This window comes from Poecilia formosa, unplaced genomic scaffold (genome assembly GCF_000485575.1).
Source record: "Poecilia formosa unplaced genomic scaffold, Poecilia_formosa-5.1.2 Scaffold61, whole genome shotgun sequence".
NCBI lineage: Eukaryota > Metazoa > Chordata > Actinopteri > Cyprinodontiformes > Poeciliidae > Poecilia > Poecilia formosa.
This window is the reverse complement of record NW_006800000.1, coordinates 25,344-45,942: the sequence shown is the minus strand read 5'-3', so window position 1 is coordinate 45,942 and position 20,599 is coordinate 25,344. Positions and strand designations below refer to the sequence as shown.

General features: G+C 37.8%; 1 protein-coding gene across 2 annotated transcripts in view; it reads right to left on the bottom strand.

The window, feature by feature from the left end:
- Nucleotides 1-4,473: 4,473 nt before the first annotated feature.
- Nucleotides 4,474-20,599, bottom strand: part of LOC103139405 (leucine-rich repeat-containing G-protein coupled receptor 4-like) — a 38,521-nt gene continuing 22,395 nt past the window's right edge. The window contains exons 2-17 of one of the 2 annotated variants that reach the window (XM_007553999.2): nt 18,788-18,859; nt 18,185-18,256; nt 15,331-15,546; nt 13,552-13,623; nt 12,507-12,575; nt 11,004-11,075; nt 10,793-10,864; nt 10,548-10,616; nt 10,384-10,455; nt 8,903-8,968; nt 8,740-8,811; nt 8,570-8,641; nt 8,351-8,476; nt 6,893-6,990; nt 6,108-6,161; nt 4,474-5,990 (exon numbers count right to left, since the gene is read on the bottom strand). In XM_007553999.2, coding sequence (XP_007554061.2) covers nt 4,585-5,990; nt 6,108-6,161; nt 6,893-6,990; nt 8,351-8,476; nt 8,570-8,641; nt 8,740-8,811; nt 8,903-8,968; nt 10,384-10,455; nt 10,548-10,616; nt 10,793-10,864; nt 11,004-11,075; nt 12,507-12,575; nt 13,552-13,623; nt 15,331-15,546; nt 18,185-18,256; nt 18,788-18,859 — 2,680 coding nt within the window. In that variant the 3' untranslated portion in view covers nt 4,474-4,584. The remainder of the gene's footprint in view (nt 5,991-6,107; nt 6,162-6,892; nt 6,991-8,350; nt 8,477-8,569; nt 8,642-8,739; nt 8,812-8,902; nt 8,969-10,383; nt 10,456-10,547; nt 10,617-10,792; nt 10,865-11,003; nt 11,076-12,506; nt 12,576-13,551; nt 13,624-15,330; nt 15,547-18,184; nt 18,257-18,787; nt 18,860-20,599) is intronic. The other variant, XM_016672490.1, reaches the window with a different exon arrangement.

The window sequence follows — 20,599 nt, the reverse complement described above, 5'->3', positions numbered from 1 at the left end:
CTCTCTGGCCACATAAAGGCGCCAACAGCGCCTCTGTGTCTGTCAGGTGTTTCGACACTTAACCAGATCTCACAAATTATATGTGCAAAGGACAGCAAGGTTCAGAGCAAAGCTTGATTTATCAAATTAGTTCCAAGCGTTACGTTTCTGCTCATCATCAAGACAGAGCAAGACGGCAGCAACGGCAGGATGGCATGACCGCGCTGGACGAAACCACGCAACATTTTTTGAACCATAGCCAGAAACAGCAGTATTGTGACACCGTGCTAAGTAGAAAAGTTCTCGTTACAATGCTTTATTTTCCCAGATGCTTACAGATGTAAGACATAAAGCTGGTAATCCAAAAGTTTCAATGTGACAGAACATGATGTTTTAGAAGGTAATAGCTTAATACTGCTTAATCAGCTTAATACTGTAAAAACTGTTTCAGTTCACTGCTAGGTCTCTGTAGCCAAAGCATTTATTTATTCCAAGTCTGAGTTCTTTTGCATACACATTTACTTTTTATTTGTCTACATGCAATTTTTTGTGTTATTTTCTTCCCCCAAAATAGAAATATACTTAAAAAATAACAACAAACCAATAAATTTGATACATAGACCTACAAAACACAGAAGGTATATATTAAATAATTTACCATATTTTTCAGACGATAAGCCGCTACTTTTTTCCCACGCTTCGAACCATGCGGCTTAAAGCCCGGTGCGGCTTATAAATTTAAGTTTCCAGTTTTTTAAAAAACCATTGTAGATGCAGCTTTTAGTGAGGTACCCCATAGTCTGCAAAATATGGTAATATTTAAATTAAAAACAACTAAACATGCTCACTTCAATACTGTTTTGCCTCAAAAGGTAAAAAGTATTTTTTTTTAAATCAATAAATAGATCATAAACAATCATGCGACTCTCTTGTAAAGTATCATTATGTAACTGTTACTGTTGTAGTTTCCTGTATTTGCTAGCTGTGCTGCAGTACCAACACTAGCTTGTATGCAAGCTAAAACAAATGGATATTTATCTCTCTAACAATGCTACAGTAAACATGTTTTATTATGATCTCTTTATAACAGTGTATGAGTCTTTATCGCTTCTTGGTTGTGTCATTTTTGCTGTCACTGAAATGTCTAAAATGCAACCCTTGAGATCCGAATTAGATTATGTATTTCTTTAAATCAAACCCAAAAAGTTAGCATGAAAATTGTAACTTTTCAACTCCTCTGTTGAGCAAAATGGATTCCTCTTTTCAGCCACCACAAGGGGGAACTGCAGCTCCTGTAGCCACCGTTATGCTGATGGTGAGGATTGGGATTCAGTCTCAGGAAAACAAACACTTTGTATGATTCATTTAAAGAGATATTTACCTACTTTAATCAGTCATCTTTTGATTGACCATGAAAACAGAGCAAGCCAGTAAAGATGCAGATATATATTTGTGGAAACAAAACGCTTTTTTTTCCAGTGTCAAAGGATAACAGGTGCGATTCTCCCAACCGGCTGATCTCTGTACTGCTGACATGACAGAAATTGAGAAAAATGTGTGATTTTTTTTTTAGAAGAGCTTAACATTTTTCTTATTTCATGTTTTTTAAAATAATATCTTGTTTCTTTGCACTATTGTTTTATGTAGCAAAACTAAAGTTAAAGCCTGCAGTTTGAGAAGTTGAATTTGGCCAGAAAGTATCTTTTTTTAAGTTTTACTTTAGAAACCAAATTTATAAAGTAGTAAAGATATATTGGCTTGGACATGTGCTATAATTAACAGTTCAATTCCACACAACGGTGTATTGAAAAGATTAACAAGTATACTTCAAATTTAAATATTTAAGACTGAATGAGCATGAAAGAAGATCCATGTTTTTTTTCTTTTAATTTTATTCATTCACAATTTAAAGAATTGATTTACCTATTTGAAAAGAAAAAAAAAACACAGGGAGATCTGACACAAAACTACAAGTAAAATTCAAATTGAACAGAAATAATGTATATGAATATGTATTCTGTAATTTTGTATCTATGAGAGGAAAAAAAAGTTGTATTTAGGATTTGGTTAAGAAACAAGAAAAAAAAAATCACAGTATACAGTACATAGATTCCTCCCACAACTTGTACATTACTAAAATGATGTACAGCCAAGGTTAACATCATAAAGCTGAGGATGCAAACAGTGAAAAATAAAAACAGACTCTCTTTTACAAAGCACTGCTGGCAGCCTCAACAACCAAGGAGGTAGCTTCCTTAGCAAGCATCCCATTCTTGAGTTTCCTTTTTCAAATAATTTACATTAAAAATATATATTAAAAAAAAATAAACCACTGAAAGATTCGTACATTTTCAGTAGACAGGAGATCAGGTGGCAAAACCAAACCGAGAATCGATGCGTCTTGTTGTAAGATGTGTCTACAATAATCAAACTGAACACAGACTGGAGCCTAAAGAAGACAGGAGAACGTCTCGGTGCTGGAGGAGAGCAGTTCCCTACATTGCCTGAATTCCTGAGCACTCGCATGGCGTGCGCTTGTGGATACATGCTCCGAGGGTGTGACCACCTCAATGCGTGCAGTCATGCTTGAGCACACTAAACATCCGTCAGACTCTGTCACGCCCAGTCTCAACCAGGTCAGGATGAAAAGACATCTACACTTATTCACTTTGTAATACAATAATGCTCTTTTTGTCACATACATAAAAAAAACAAAAAAAAACCTAATTAAGGACACAGTAAGAAATCACCGATAATGGAACTTGTCAGGAGAATAAATATGTTATCTCTTACCATATTTTAACCATTTCTTACCATAATGTATACATTTCAAGCCACAAAAAAATAAAATAAAATGTGGATATATGTTGGTCCGTTTTGTTTTATTTGGAGCAGGTTTCTATACTTTCTTGTTGACTCGGCTGGTTGCCAGTCGTTAAACAGCACAGAAAGTTAAACTCGTTCGTGAGTTTAACTTGGATGGAGACTCAATTGAACTGAATTGTACCATAACTGGCAAGGATTATTTAACGAGGCTCAAAATAGACAGAAGATACAGTCAAAGCAACACTATTTCATTACAAAGTCTGGAAGAAGAAGAAGAAGAAGAAGAAGAAGAAGAAGAAGAAGAAGAAGAAGAAGAAGAAGGAAAAAACAAACAGGATAAAAAGTTCAAAGTTTTAAAGAAGGTGAGATTTTCCTAATTTGACCTAATGAAAGACAGGAATAAAAAGAGAGGCGCTGTTTTGGTGAATGCTTGGATTATAAAGACTTGTGTACTTATTATTCGGAGGCCACCACAAATCCGCCTCCACCCAAACACTACTGTCTGCTTAAACAATAAATAACACGTGTCAAAGTGAACACACACAGTTGTTAAAACAGTGATATCTGCTACTTTTATCACATTCTTAGTATGAGGAGGTTAAAGCAAAAGACTTTTTTTTTTCTTACAGACTGACCTCCACCATTGCTGCGCCGGTGTGTGACAATCACGTGCTCATTGGCTAGTAGTTATCGATGCTAAATCATTCAACCCTCACAAGGTGAACGTCACCAGGATTCCAATACATTGATCGCTTACGTTTCATGACTCAACTTTCCAGCGTTCTTTTATATTTAATATTGAAGTTCACTGAAAAAAGGGAAATGTAGGAAAAAGCAGACAGGAGGGAAGGAGAAGGTCATAAGGTGACAATAAAGGAAGGACATAAGGAAGGAGAGAAGGGGGATAAAAGACATTAAGAGGAAGAAAAACAAGAAAATGAGGAGGATAGATAGGGAACAAAATGTAAAGACAGAAGGACATAAGATAGTAGGGAAGGAAATGACACAACGAAGAAAAGATGGACACAAAGTGGGAAGGATATAACAAAGAACACAATTTTTAGAAAATGGGAAAGAGAAGTCTGAAAATACAATAACTTTTCCTATTTTGTTTTTCCAATCTCATCTGGACCTGGAAAATGTGTTGGAACCCTGGATCACCTTAAACATTCACACATACACACACAAAACAACCCTAAAAAAAAAATCTAACAATGATTATTACATTTGCTACATTTATATATAAAATCATCAAATTAAAAAAATAAACTTGCTGTGGAGACATGTTAAAATTTGTTGCATGATACCTTAACAAAGCTTATCAGTACAGAACAGATGATAATAAAAAAAAATCATTACATCTTTGACCCCCTTTAGCTTGCGTCGTCGTCATGTCAGTTGATCGCAAGAGGCAGGCAGGCACCGGTGGTCAGGTTTTCTTTAGTTGAGCAGTTTGTAACATGAAGTACTCAGTTCATTTCATCTAGAAATTATCTTTCTGCTGGAAATTCCCTTTCAATGATTGGTTGCATCTTTGCTAACAGTAATTACAAACATAAGTGCTTGATGAATTGCAAAGGTAGTTGGCACATTTTCTTTTCTGACATATATATATATATATATATATATATATATATATATATATATATATATATATATATGTGTGTGTATCTGACATATATATTTATATATAAAAAAAAATTACATAATCTTGAAGAATCTAAATTCACATGACAGACATATCTGTGCACACTGACGTACTGGAGCACTGAGGCAACCTTAGTCTTTGACTCGAGGTATGTTGTATGAATAGTGTACAAGAGGAAGTCCTCTGCTTTGGCAGAAGCAGGCTCTGCCACAGGCTTGAACCTGGTCTGAACTGTCTGAAACAAACGAGTCCCCCTCATCGGCGTACTCGGACTGAGCAGAGGGCGTGCCGCTGTCTGCCCAGAACCCCTCGGAGCGCGGGCATATGGCGGCTCCAGCCAGAAGGGTGGGACAGCTGTGAGACTTCACTAAATGTCTGCAGACCGAGGAGGCTGAGGGGGAAGAGCAGGTCCGGGCACGCAGGACTGCCTCGCACTGTTCGCACACAGTCTCTCCACAAAGCTGAGAGTACACACCACAGTCAAAGCCCAGGTGGGAGAAGGATCCCTCGTCTGTGAGCTCAGACCCTCCACCGCCATCGTCGCAGCCGCTTTCAGTGCCGGCCTTCACCTCTTGGGTCAAATCCATGTGACCGTGCAGCCTTAACCAGTCCTCTCTGAAGGCCGGGCTGAAAAACACATACAACACTGGGTTCAAGCACGCGGGGAGGGGGAAGAAAATGAGGGTGACGGACTTGGCGATTTCCGGGCCGCCGGCCGTGGAGCCGGTCAGGAGAGGGGCGAAGGAAAAAGCCGCGACGGGACAGAAGAAGATGCAGTTGGTGAAGATGAGCCAGGCGACATGACGGAGGGCGCCGGTCTGCTCTGGGTCCGCCAGCTCCACCCTGCCGAGGTGGCAGTAGAGCTGGGTGTAAACTGCAGCTGTGAAGAGGTAAGCCAGGGCGTTGAGCAGGACCAGAATGACTGTGACACTGAGAGCCGGACTCTCCCCACCAGCGAACGGCAGGCAGAGGGGAGAAGACGACTGGTCGCTGAAGGTCAGAAGAGGCAGACATGCTCCGGCCGCCGCCAGCAACCCCAGCAGCCCTGCGGCCAGGCCAAAGCACTGGTAACCTCTAAAACACCTGCGATGGCTACTGCCGTTCCTCCTGGGCGACATCAGCACTTTTCCCAGGATCATCCGGACCGCCATGCTGCGCTCCACGGCTGCCAGCGCCAGCAGCAGCACCGACCACTCCGAAGAGAACACGGCGAGAGCTCCGGTGATCTGACAGCCGGGACCCATCTCCCACCACGCGCCGAACTCAGCGAAGGATCCCCACGTTGCCGCGTCGAGCACGGTCAGAATGCCGACGTACAGGCCAGTGAGCAGGTTGGCCAGGGCCAGCAGACCCATTAGCAGCCTGGCTGGTGACAAAGATGGAGTCAGGTAGTGGGAATAACCGGCAGCTCGGTGAGCGGGCGAGAAGGTGGTCACCAGCACCAGGCTGTTGAAGACCAGCGACACCAGGCAGATAAACCACACTGTCAGACGAATCATCCAGTTCCCCAAGAGGTGCTCACAAGGCTTGAAGGCTCCTGAACACAGAAACAGTTTAGATGCTTAGCAATTAAAATGTAATAAGATCATTTTAAGAATTTTTCTGCATTGTTTCATAAACACAGAGACAAGATTAGAGAGGCTTGACCGTTTACCTGGTGAAGGTGAACAATGCATTATCATTGAGACCTGCTCACCACCTTCTACACCTACAACGGCACAAAAGCAGACAGAAAAAAGAGTGATCAGACTATGTGAATGTGTGTAATCAGCAGAGATGTACACAAATCACGTTTTCAAAGTGCAAGACAAATCCCAAAAAGTCTTTCGCCCCAATTCAGAGTGAAGTTTGAAGTTTCTAATGACTTGAAATGAACATTTTCTAATTAAACCCACATTTAGTGCAGCTCTAACTCTGCATTGATGCTGTAGGTGAATAGCTAAATCATTTTTCCTTAAACCTAAATTATCATGATAATTCTGTTTTAAGATTTATAAACAGCCATCCAAAAAAACTAACTTATATTATTTTGAAATTTATTCTAAATTAATATTTACACCATGTAAGAAAAATTATAGCACTAATTGCAAAACCCGTTCATGTTGAATTTATCATTTTATCACAAACAATGCTGTGTTTTGGTGTCTTAATAATGACTAACTTAACACGAGTTTATTCATGTCTTCATTTTATCCAGTCTGTCATTGAATATTGCATTAAATATAGTTTGGATGGTTTTCTTCTGACTCTGAGCCTGAGAATTTTTTTTATATTACCGCGGAGTCTTATTTTCTAAATCCAGCTTTAAAACCTTTGTTGTTAATTCTACATAGAGATTTAGTTAAACTAAACCACGTGAATCCATCCTCTATGAGAGACAGCACAAGTTAACACGTCGGCTATTTATTTCTAAAAAAAAAGACGAGCGTTCATTCCCACCTGTAGATTTCTTCACGTCCGTTTGCTCAGCAGACCTCGTCACCGAGTCGCATCCAATAAACGCGCAGCATTGGTAGGCATAAGGGACAGAGATGGACCTGCAAACAATAATTTAAAATAAGGAATTAAAGAGTCTGTTGTTGATATGGGCACGTCATCTTTAAAAACACTCCTAAAAAGATTATTAGAAGTGTGTGGCTCAGCAAATATTTGGGCTTTCTGATTGTTTTCGCCCAAATATTTGGAAGTTTTCCTAGAATAGCAACAAATATGCAGAAAACAGATTTGCCTGGCTTCCTCATTAAATGTTAACACGCAGAGTTGGATTCTGCTTTGCTGTCTCTTTGCATGCAATTTCTCATTTGTTTCCAGGGTATCAGCTAAACTAAACAACAACAGAGCACTCAGTGTGAGTTTATGCAGTGCAGTCTGCATTACTCCTGTGGAGTGCTTGTGCTTTTGTGATACAATTTGTCCAAGTCCTAAAAAACACTCTTGTATCCTTAACCTTGGAAAAAACACGCATATCATTACAAAACACATCTCACAGGCTGATAAGGTTGCCTTTCATTAAATGTTAATGTTTCCATTTATAGATTTGTTATTCAGGGTTTTTCCCCCCCTTTCTTTTTCCCTCTGTGCTTTGGTTTTTATCACTTTTCAATGACTAGTAACTCAACATTTTATGTTACAATGTATATTTCAAGAAATCAAATACAATACTCAGCAGAAGTCAGTTAATACCTCTTCAACTTTTCCCCCATTTTGTTATGCAACAAGCACAAACATTGACATACTGTTTGTGCTCCGTCAACACAAAGTAGGGCATAATCATGAGGAGGAGGAAAAAAATATTTTTTTACACAAATGGAAATCTGAAAGGTCCTTTCCCTGATTCAATAATTTAATGAACAACCTTTTGAAGCGGCAACACCTCAAAGTCCATCTCTCCCAGCTTTCAGAAACTGAGATTTTATTATTTTCTTGGGAAAGTCATATTAATCCAAGCTTGCAGAGGGCATCAAAAGAAATGTAATTACAGGTTTAGCCCATTGTTGCACATGAACATGCTTTGAACAAACTCATTCCATAGTTCCGGTTGTATGTCTTAGGAACGACTGAAAGGTAAATCTTTGCCCATGTATCAAAACGTTTGTAGCCTTCAAGTGGTTTTCTAATTGCCCTCTCTTTAGTTTCATCCATCTTCCCATGAACTTAAACCAGCTTCTCTGACCCTGCTGAGGAATTAATGCCGTCATATCTGCCAAGTCATATTTTCGTACATTTGAAGTTACACCATAGTCTTTTTATTCTGAGATGATGAATTGAACAGAACTCTGTGAGACGCTCAAAAGACGTTGTTATTTTATATTAAATTTAAACTCAAACGTCACAGTTCCACAGTAAATTCTCTCCTGGATGCTTCAAGCGCAAAAGAAAACACGAGTTCATTCTCACCTGAGTTTTGGCAGGTTTTTTGCAGGAAGAACATTTTTCATCTGTGGGTTTCCTGAAAGTTTTAGCTGAATGACGGCACTCAGTCCAGTTGTCGGAATCACAGACAGGGAGTTCATACTCAGATCTCTGCAGAATCGTTTGAATAGATCCAGTTAATGTTTATGAAACATTTGCAAAATGGACAAATCCATGGAGGAGATTTGTAAGGTTTGTACTCACAAGTTGGTGAGTCCAGTGAGACTGAGGAAAGCATCTTTGTGGATAACTCGAATTTCGTTCCTACTCAGGTCTCTATAAATTATCACATTACAAGAAAACACAAAAACATGGAGTAAAATGTTTTTTTTCTTGGACTTAGTTTTTGTTATTCCGTGTCTTAAAGGACTTACAGCAAACGGAGCGCTGAGAGATCCTGAAAAGTATCTCTGTCAATTTGTTGAATGTGATTGTGCTGGAAGCTTCTGCAGATTTCAAGAAGAATTTTTGACATTTATTTAAGGAGTCATTTATTGTAACAACTAACGGTATATTTACAAAAAAGATTCAACTCACATCTCCTGCAGCCGGCTGCAGCCCTGGAAGGACGGTAACTGCTTCACCTCGTTGTAGGACAGGTCACTGTTGAAGAGAAAAACCCAAAAACTTCAATAAATAAATAATTATATAAACTGCTTATACCTCAAAGCAAGGATTCTGCAAATATTGGCAAGTTAAGTTTAATCTTTTTAAGATAAACATGATTAAAATTTTACATTAATTATGAAATAAACGTAACAATATACATATTTTTTTTATAATTTACAATAAATATAATGTTACCTAACTTTCTATAACGGTTTGAAAGTTTCTTGATAGTTGCTGACAACAAGCTTCAATTAAGATTCTTTCTTACAACCCAAACCTCCTCAAATAGACACTTTCCTGTAATGATGGAACAGAATAATGTAAAAATAATACCTGAATTTATTTTGAATCTTAAAACCAGTTTAGTCAGTTTAAGAAGCAGAATCATTTCATAGGTTTGTTGGGAAGGCAGAAAGTCTGGAATTAAATTCATTTCAAGTGCTTTCCCTGCATCATGGGGCTTGTAGTTCAGATATAGGATTACATGTGAAATCCTATATCTGAACTACAAAATACAACGCAAGGACATTTCTCCAAAAAGATCACGGGAAAATGGGGGAAAAAATGGGCATATTTCAAATCTTTAAGGCTTAAAAAAAGATATATGACTTTTAAGACCTTACAGAAGTCATGTAGAAAATATGCTGCTATTAGATGATATGCTGTCACGATTTTTACTGTCACTTAAATGTTATTTTTCATCTCTCAACTCCATTAGATTGGTATAAAATAACACAGTATGCAATTAAACCCAAACTTTTCTAATAAGCATAAATACTTTTTGACCAGATACAAACCAAAATGTCATAGTAGCAACATTCAACTTGGGATGATATAGAGTATTAAAAAACACATTGTTTAAGTAGTAAAAGGTGATTAATTAAGACCACCTTACTATTCAGCAATGCTGCTGTGACCAGATCAACATCGGCATTTAAGACAACCAGAGCTAAAGCGAACAGGAAATCAGAGGATGAAGCCCTGGAAGCCAGACTGGATGATGTGATTTACATCGACAACAGAACTACTCAGAAATGAATGGACCCCCTGCTGTCAGTCTGAGAGAGGCATTTGTAAAGTAGAGCTTCACAATGTCAGCAAAATATGTACTTGCAATACTATTACTGATATTACAATGACAATGTTGATTACAATTAATCATCACAATGTCACCTCCACTCTGTCAGAATCAGCAACTAATACTAAACATCGTCATTTGCATCGAGGACAGTCCAAAAGGTCAAATTTATTACTAGCAAAAGTTTCATGCACCAGCACCCTGAGTTATAATATCCCAGTTTTTTGCAATTGTAATATTTCAGACACTAATACTGCAATGGTGGTCGTAATTGTATACATTTTCCAGTTCTAAAGAAACGCACAATACTGTAACTGGAAGAGTCTCTTACAGTGTCTGAAGGAACTTGAGATCTTCACACAGATCAGCAGGTATGGATGATATCTTGGTACCTGAGAGGGTCCTAGAGATAAAAATAAATAAACAAAAATCACACTATTTATTTGCATCTGAAACACAAATAAGCAGCAAAGAATAAAATGTTGTATTACTCACAGACTATCCAGATTGTTAGTCCATGTGAGGATGGGGAAGTCCTTCATCAGACTGGCACCACGCAACATTCTGCAAAATGCTTATAATTAATACTGGAATATTTATCGTAAAAACTGTGGTATGTGTTGATGGGGATGACACATGGATGCTATAAACCACATATAATTAGCTTAGGACTTGTTTTGATCACAGCTGACTTGAAGAGGTCACACAGATAGTAACTCGTGGTTCAAAGTCAAACTTACAGAGACCGCAGGTCTGAGAGATTTTGGAAAGCTGAAGCTCCCACAAAAGACAGAGGGTTGTCATAAAAGTGTCTGAAACGAGACCAAAATAAGAGAGGAGAGCACAATGAGTATGGCACCATCTTCTGGACATTTGTTCTGTGCCTTGAACTTGTGTCCTTTAAAGATGAAAACAAATGTAGACTATTCCATTATGTGAGTTTGACCTTACATGGTTCGCAGCATGGGGTTGTTATGAAAGGCCCGTTCTGGAATGGCAGCAATATCATTGCTGTGAAACCCACTGCAGAACAAAAGTCAAGGGACAGCGATCAGATGCTTATCGCCACTGTCAGGTTAATGTGACAAAGACAATATAACGCAAAAGGCCAAAACTAACATGATAAAGCAGTAAGCATAGTTAGTTCCATCAAATTAAAACCAAACAGAAAAAGCCAGAAAATATTTTAAAAATTTAAATAAATAAATTTGTTTTTCCAACTGTTTTAGGTAAAGAAGCCTTCAAACTAACAGCCTGGAAGTTGTTAGTTTGATTGTGTTATTTTCATTGTGCTCTCCTCTCTTATTGAAATTAAGAAGCAAAATGTTCTTCAAAATATTGACATAAAAAATGAAGTACTTGTTCAGTTGCAGATTTCTTTCATTTAGTTTTTTTGTCAAGTATCTCAAACTCATTTTACTACCAAAGATAATGAATCAAAAACAAAATACAGTTTTTTAAATGATGGCTTCAATATAAAGTGGAAAACATATCTAAAGCAATCTGTAAACAAGTAATTTCCCCTAAACCAAAAAACATCAAGAGTTTGTTAAATCAGGTAATGTGTTTTCGACATTGCTGTGGTGGTAAACTTTTGGCCCACTGGATGAAAACAGCCACTGGATGAAAACAGAATTGTTTTCATCCAGCTACTGGTTTTCAAGTTTGTTTGAGGTCATGTAAACAAAATCTTCACAAGAACTTTAGTCCAGTCTTAAAGCCATAGTACATAGCTTTTAAAAGAAGTATATTTTTTGCATATTTGTTAAAACTACCATTATGTCATGAGTGTATAATGTAAGAAAGATAATATGAAAATAAAATCAAGCTCCTCTGCTTTCTCCCAGTAATACCTGCAGAAATACACCACTCAGTCAGCAACAGCCAATCAGAGCCAGGAGGATCTTGGCGCTGTCAATCACACGTGTGTGCGCACCACTCACATGACCCCCCTTGCTCTTTCCTATGCTACAGCTGGTTCACCACAACATAGACTGCCACGAATGCTAAGGCAAGTTATTATTGCCACTGGTGACAGAGGATAAATGGTTTTCCTATAGTGGTAAATTGTTTCTTTGCCATTAGCGCATTTAGCAGCAGGTTTATAAGCATGACTGACAGCACTAAGACATTCTTCCTGGCTCTGATTGGTTGTTTTTGACCTGGAGCAGTGACTTTCTTCAGACGGCAATAGCAGCACTAGAGAGGGTGGAGGAGCTCGATCTTTTCACAGATCGTCTCATATTTAACTGTAAAAACAAGAGACATTTTCATAATACTTTCACACTCAGCATAAGCCAGAAAACCCTGCTTGTTTTCACTGCATTAAAATGTTCATCTTCTCAAACTTATAGCTCAAATACTAAAGTACTTGTATTTTTTAAGACGTACAACACAGCAAAAGGGGTTACTCATAGCTTTAATAGCCCTTATCTTAAATCGTTATATACTTACAGTTCTTTCAGTTTGGGCAAGGCCTCTATTGCTTTAGGAAACTCCTTCAAGTTGTTAAAATTAAGATCTCTAAACAGAGAGAGAGACAGAGGTATTTGAGTCACAGTGTAAGATTGCTGCAATTAGCTTGTGTCTATGTGAAAATTATGGACTGCCTTTAAGGTAATTTTAATCAAACTTAAGTGAAATGTGGGGAAAGGAAGAGCCTATTAGATTTCAACAGCTTCAGATGGATTTCTTTAATTATCATAACCAGGATCAGAACCATAGCTTTCATAAACACATCCCCTTTGTTCAATAATAAATTTATACATAAACTGATTCCATAATGTGCCTTGTTAAGTAGTTTATTGGATTATGAAAATAAATACAAATGGAAATTTGCTTTCAAAAATCTGCTGTCAAAGTGTATTAAAAAAAAAGTCTTAAATGTTTCCAATGGCAGCCTCCAAAATGTCACGCATGAATCATCTAACAAAGCTACAAAATGTCTGTGGTGAAATTCATTTTATTTGATACATTATATTTCATACGCAGACTGATGGTAAACTAACACATTTTTTTCCAATATAATGAAACAATTGGTGAAAGTGTGAAATGATCACCATGTACAAAACATTTCACAGTCATTTTACTTTATCAGGATGTTAGACAATTTCTTAAAAAGGCAAATTGCCTTCAAATCTTCAATATTCAAGAAATGAACAACAACAGTTCAATTTCATATTTCTCAGCTGACCATTCAGAGAAGATTAATGTTTTTGTCATTAGGTAAGGCTGTGAGCCAGTAGGAAGTGAACGGTTGGGAGGGAAATTTTGATAAGCATCATGTACTTTGCTCTATTTATCCTAGAGCAATTAAAGGAGGAAGTGGACACAATGATGTCTGAGGACTGTAGCAGAGATGGGTGGGGGAGCTGTTGGCACATACAAACAAGAGTCCAAAAACCCAAACTGACTCAAACTGATACATAAACACACGCAGGCATGCAAGTATACATCTGCACACACATATAAACAAAATACAGAGTAACTGCAGACTTACAGCGTCTCCAGGTTCACCAATCCAACGAAACAGTTGGCTCCTATCTCCTTAATTCGGTTGTTATGAAGATGCCTAGAAAAGCAAAATAAGTTGCATCTCTGAGATATTCAACAAGACTTTATAAACTGAACACAAATATTTTTTTAAATGCGGAGCAGGGTCAGTAAATGAAGCATCTGTACTGTATTCGTACTCCACAGCAGAGCTGAACTCACTAATAAATTCAGGTCATCTCTTCCTGTTTATTCTGGTATGTTTATACAAACCTTCACCAGTACCACTCAGTGTGCATGGGTGCTTGGATGTTTGTGTTTGTCCAAATGTGGAACAGCAATAACAACTTTGGTGAAATCACACAGTATCTAATGCAAGCTCCCAATGTGGACGGTGCTGTTTTTCTCTCCGTCTACGAAACACAATAAACCTAATTCAATATCACTGTTTGGGCATTATCATCTTTTTCCACACTGAAACCCCGAAATGTGAGTTTCTCACATTTGCCACCAAAGAAAATTCTGAGTTGTCGCCTGTGTGGGAGATAATATAGAAAAGCTATGGCCTGAAATGTCCAAATATCATTATAGAAGCATGGATCCATCAACCTCCCAGGTTACACGTGTCACATAAGTGGAGGATGTAGGTGTTTTAGCTGCCAGACTTCTTTGAGTGAGATCCTGCAGTCTCACTTAAAAACTGTCCATCCAGTCTGGATGTTAATATTTTGTAATGGCCCATTCTCTTATAGGGGATCTATAGGAGATGCCGAAAGGCCCCAAAGACTTGCAGTTCATCAAATATAAACTGGGTAAAAGAACAAGCAAACTGCACAGTGATAGAGATGTTGTCTTGCAGCAAGAAGGTTCTGGGTTCGATTCCTGGCCCCGGTCTTTCTGCATGGAGTTTGCATGTTCTCCCTGTGCATGCGTGGGTTTTTTTCTGGGTACTCCGGTTTCCTCCCACAGTCCAAAAACATGACTGTCAGGTTAATTGGCCTCTCCAAATTGCCCCTAGATGTGAATGTGTGTATGCATGGTTGTGTGTCTCTGTGTTGCCCTGTGACAGACTGGCGACCTGTCCAGGGTGACCCCGCCTATCGCCCGGAACGTTAGCTGGAGATGGGCACCAGCAACCCTCCCGACCCCACTGAGGGACATGGGTGTAAAGAAAATGGATGGATGGAACAAGCAAAAGGCTGGTCAGCTGATTTTGATTGCAATAATGCCAAGAACACATTTCCACTGGCTATTATTAATAAGGGAACAAATCGTTTTTGACATACAACTTTAATACTATATAAACCTCTGGAAAAAATTAAGAGACCACTTAAAATTATCAATTTCCCTGATTTTACTTTTTATAGGTATATGTTTGAATAAAATGATCATTGTTCTTTTATTCTATGAACTACTGAAAGTCCAAGCAAAAATTTAGTATTTATTTGCAGAAAATGAGAAATGGTCAAAATTACGAAAGAGATGCAGTGCTTTCAGACCTCAAATAATGCTTGAACACTGACCTGTATTTACACTGCAGGTTGACCAACGATAAACAAAGCCAAAGTGTACTTGATCTAATGAACATATTTAACAGCTTATGCTGAAGACACCAGTGTAAATAGCAAATTACACTTCATGGTCTGATGGTTACACTACTCTGCACACACCCTTCACTATGGCAAACTCTCCAGAGAAACGAGTGAATCACATTGTAAATATTCAATGCCGCAGTGTAAAACCATATCCTAAACCACAATCAGACCCGAAGCTTAATAAGACTTACAGCACAACTAGACTCGTCAGGTTTCCGAAGGCGTTGTCTGGTATATACAAGATCCGGTTGAGTGCCAGAGTCAGAGCTTGAAGATTTGACTGGTGTCTCAAGGAACTGACGGGGACGTCTGTCAGGTGATTGTCATCCAGCCACAGGTGACGCAACTGCTGCAGACCTTCGAAGCTGTCGTCAGGAACGGTTGTAATGTGGTTGGCATCCAGGCGGCTACAGACCCAGAAAAAACATCAGTGGATTAATCCCACGTATATGAAACTACACCGATAATAAACAACGTTTTCAATGTCTTGTTTCCACATGCTGAAATAAATGTATAAATTTTTTAAATGAAGGGTTTCATTTTATGATTTCTGAAGTACCCAGACTCACTGACGGACATGTTGTTGTCAATTTCCTTTGAGAGCAAAAGCTTTAAAATCAAAATACAACAACAACCTTGATGTTTCTAAATACAGTTTGATGAATTAAAATGAACATAATACTCCCTAATATGATTCCATAAAGCTTAAGATGCTCATGTTTAAATGCTTTAATCACAGTGCTGACTAATTATTACAGTTTTAATATATGTGTCATTTAAATGTCTTTGGGTAAAACTTTATTTGAAGGGGTGTGAATAAGACTGACATAACACTGTCATAAACATGACATAACACCTGTCATGAACATGAAGAAGTCTTTGAGTGTTTACGACTGTTGTCATTAAGTGTCATTCGGTAAATAATGACACTTTTAATGCAAAGTTGGCATTTTTAATGGACTTTCAATGCAACTTTTAGAGAAACTTTGAATTAAAAGTGTCATTATTTACCGAATGACACTTCATAACAACAGTCATAGACATTCATAAAGACTTCTTTATATTCATGACAGGTGTTATGTCATGTTTATGACAGTGTCATTACAGTCTTATTCACACCCCGTCAAATAAAGTGTTAGCTGTCTTTGAAAGTATTTCAATATTTTTTAGATGTGGTTTGTATGGTTGTAAATATTCTGTTGCAGCTGCTGCTTCAAACAAACATCTTAGCGCCACTGTCAGGAAAAATATGACTAATACCAAACAACACTTCTAGATTGTACACTTGGACACTGCCAGTGTGCTCTGATTGCAGTTAATGGATTACAAAAGTAGTAAAACATTAGAAAGCATTAATCTGTAGCTCCACTGCTTAAGAGCAAGAAAGAACTGTCAAATGTAAGGAGAGTAAAAGTCATGATGCAATCCAAGTTATAGGCAGACCTGTCCACTTCTTTCTTCCAATAATCAAAACCAAATTATGTCCACTGCAGGATCTCAACATAAAATAACACCAAATGTAAATTATATTTAAAGAGGACAGAGGAGATGTGGAATCTTTACACTTGACAGAGATTTCTGATGGACAAACATTTCCTTGAAGATGACTGAACAAAATAAAGTTGTCTTTGTTTAAGCTTTATGAGTGTTTTTTTCACTTGAACCAAGCAGTTTTGTCCTACTATCTTCCCTGAATGTGAGTCTCACCCTCCCTCAAAATTCCTCAAGTATCTGCGCTGGAAGGAAAACAGTCTTGATTGACATTTAGCTATCAAAGGCTTATTACTAACCAAGTCTTTCCTTTTGCATAGCATATTTCTTAAGCAACAGAACTTAAAACTATGAACAAAAAGAAAGACATCTGTTATAGACATGAAAAGGCAATTTAAAGGAGAAAGGAGATGTAAAGTACAGGGGGAGGAAAAAACAAGAGTGATTGGTGAAAACTGAATTTTCAGCACATCTCGGCAGCTGAACTCATTACTCTAAGTCCCTGTCAAGCTCAAAGGCACATTGTGGAGGGAGGCAACAGATACAAAGCTAAGACCTTCAAATTGTATCAAAGATGAAGGCAAGTGGGGGAGGAAGCTTTGAACAATAACATTTTGCAGGCAGAAACATGATGACATTCACAATCTTCTAAAGAAAAAAGAAAAAAAAATCAGTACAAACTGAAAATGAGCAAAGATAATGCCCAAGTGCACAAAGGTTATTGTTAATAAGAGGAAAGTTTTCACATATAATCAAACCTTCTCATAACAAGTGTGGGCATTTTGTGATGCAGTAGTTATATGCAAGACTGTAAAACCCAAATTTAGCAAGACAGTCTCAAATTATGATATTTGCCCCTCAACTGGTTGTTTCACTTAAAAATAATATTAATAATAATAAAAATCACTTCTCACAATAATCCCCAAGACTCGGTGATTATTTGCTTATTATGTGAAATAAATGCAGACTGCAGAACAGAACAGTCATTCAAGAAGACAGCAAGTCAGAGTGTTGGAATGAATAATAAAACAAGGTCAGTGCAGACATTTTGGAATTTGGGAGGTAAAATGTTTATTATTGTGATGACACACGTCTGTAACATGTTATCTTGACTGTTAGCAGATAATCATACTGAGTTTTGAATTAGATTTGTATAATCAACACTGAATACAAAGCAAAGCTGAAGTGCTGGGGGAATTAACGAGATATTTATCAGTTGCTGCTGTGCTTATTTCAATGGTGTGAACTCCACATGCACTCTGATTAGAGCGCTCAGTACTTGACTATAACGTTTCATATAACATGTACCAATTATTTTTTTTTTTCTTTACTGCGACAGCAGAGACGCATAAACACACATGATGAAGATGCATATAAAACCTTAGTTCTGCTTTTGGAATAGCCTTGGGTTCTTGTGGTATTGTGTATACTTGTGGTATTACTGCTGGACAGGAAGCTCCACCCAAATATAAAGGTTTTGCAAAAGAAAACACCCATAAATAATTATGAAAACACATATGTGCATGCATGTGTGTGTTCATACTGAAGACTTACAGAGACTGGAGCGAGTGAAGGTTTTTCAATGCTGCATTGGGGACAGATTTAAGTTGATTATTTTGCAGCATCCTGAAAGGAAAAAAAACCAAAAAAAAAACCGATTCAAATGTAAGTCAAGGCCAGAAAAATATTTTATTATTATAAATTTTAAGCAAGTTCACACAACAACACAGATTAGACCGGCCCTGTCACACATCTACATGTGTTAACCTGAAGTTCACACGCTTAGATGAAAGCTTAATCAATGAACACAGGCAGGTGCAATCCAATTCAGTTGGTGAAGAAAACAGGACTACGACTTATTTACTTGGCGCAAAATCAACAGAAAATACCCTTTGTGTATCTTTTAGGACAGACAATGTGTGCACAACTAGTCTGATGCAACCTGGATGATGAAGCTCTAAAATTAAAGCAGTTCTTGTATTCACTGTTCCTGTTGGGTCTGTCTCATACAGATTTTGGACCGAGATGAACAAAACGCATGCTATACCAAACTTCACCATTTACACTAAGCCTGTCATGCGGAAAACTTTGTATTGCCATATTTGTAAGTCTGTATGCAGATGCTTGTGTACATTGGCAGGGAGGATGCATGCTTACAGGACTTTGAGCTGATGCAGACCAGACAGGGCGTCAGGGTGGATGAATGTCAGGTCATTCCCAGCGAGTCGTCTGGATGAGATAATGAGTCAAAATTACATTTAATTATTAAGCTTGCACACATTTCAAAAACATTCACTATACTTTATTTATTTGTATTGAAACGGTAAAGCACAACAGAATTTTAAATCAATCATTGCTGTAGCTTTAAAAGCCCACACGCCCTGGGCAGCTTAGGTTCCACCTCTCAAGCTGATTATGGAGCTCAAGGTGACAAAGACATGTACCTTTGTCATGGCCTGTCGTCAGTTCTTCTATCGCCCAACGTAGATTATACCTGCCTATGGATAACTATTTCGTTAGATCCCCTTTTTTTAGTAACTGCAACTTCAATAGCAAGTAGTCCTTTCACAAAAACATTGAACAAAATAATTAATCCCTCTTAGGGTTACGCAACCTATATTCCCCTGGAACTGTTATTATCAAACAGCTGCTTCAGTGCGTGTCAAAATTATTTAAGAGAGAGGGGACACCTCCCTTTCCTGCTGGGAACAGGAAGTAAATAGGAAACCTGGGTGTAAATAAGCATGGGACAAGCTGACTGGGACATGAAGCCCAAGTACACTATCTTGCCTGAGAGATTAGCAGGAGATTTATCGCCATGCAACATGAGTCAGACCAGGCCGAGTTCCCAGCAACAAGAGCTGCTATGTGTGAGGCTGAGAACCAGAACTGGCTATGTTAGAGCACCAGTAGGTGTGAGAGATTACTCAACCCTGGCCTGGAGTTTGTTGAGAGTGCTACCTATCTATTCGTGGATATTCAAATGGGGAATATCCACTTTGGTTTAGCACCACAGGCAAATAAACTGTGAGACTGCATCCTTTGAGAAAGTGAGAGTGTTGGACGACTTTATACTTTATGAGGTCCTAAGACATGTTGCTTCACTCTATGCGATATATATAAAAACTAAGGGCTTGAAAAAAGCAAGAATGTGACTGATATCACAGGGAAGCAGAAATCTTAACATTTTTATTCCAGCAGCCCAAAGTCAAATCAAGTTGGGGTTGAAAAGAATGATCATTTCTACTTAGCGTAGAAAAGTACAGTTGTCTTTTTGTTATTATATTAGTTAGTTTGTGGTTACTTTTAAGACATATTTAAAACAACAAGGTAGCATGCAATTATTTCACTCAAAACATATATTTGCTTTTGTTCTTCTATTCTAATAAAACATTTGAGATGTTTTGCCATCTTGCTTTGTAGGTGGTAAATAAAATACAATAAAATTAACTAAAACAAAACAAATATAAAATAAAATTAAAATGGCATGCAAAATGGCTAGCGGGTCCCTCTTATGACATTGGCTTAACTCAGAATATCTGCACATCATTAGTAGGTGGAAATATAATTTAATCCCTCGTATATTTTGCATTTGAGATATTTGTTATGAAAACAGTTGAGGTTTTTGAAAACCAACATGATGTAATCACATCTTAGTTACCAGTAGTCCCCGATAATTATTTGTTATTAATTTATCCTTACAGTCAGGTTATTAATTTAGATCATAAAATTCAAACTGCCAACACCAGGATATTAAAACACAGTGGCTGCTACTCCAAGTTAAAATGTATGAATGGTCAGTATCTTTGAAAAACATTTAGAAAAAAAATTAGATTCAAACCCAAATTTATCAAAACAATCTTCAAAGTGGCAGCAAAATGAACTAAGTTTTATTTGGTAACTGCAAATAAGAACAAACAGGATTTGACAAATGTTTCAGTTTGGCTACCGGTTTCACAACCGAAAGTG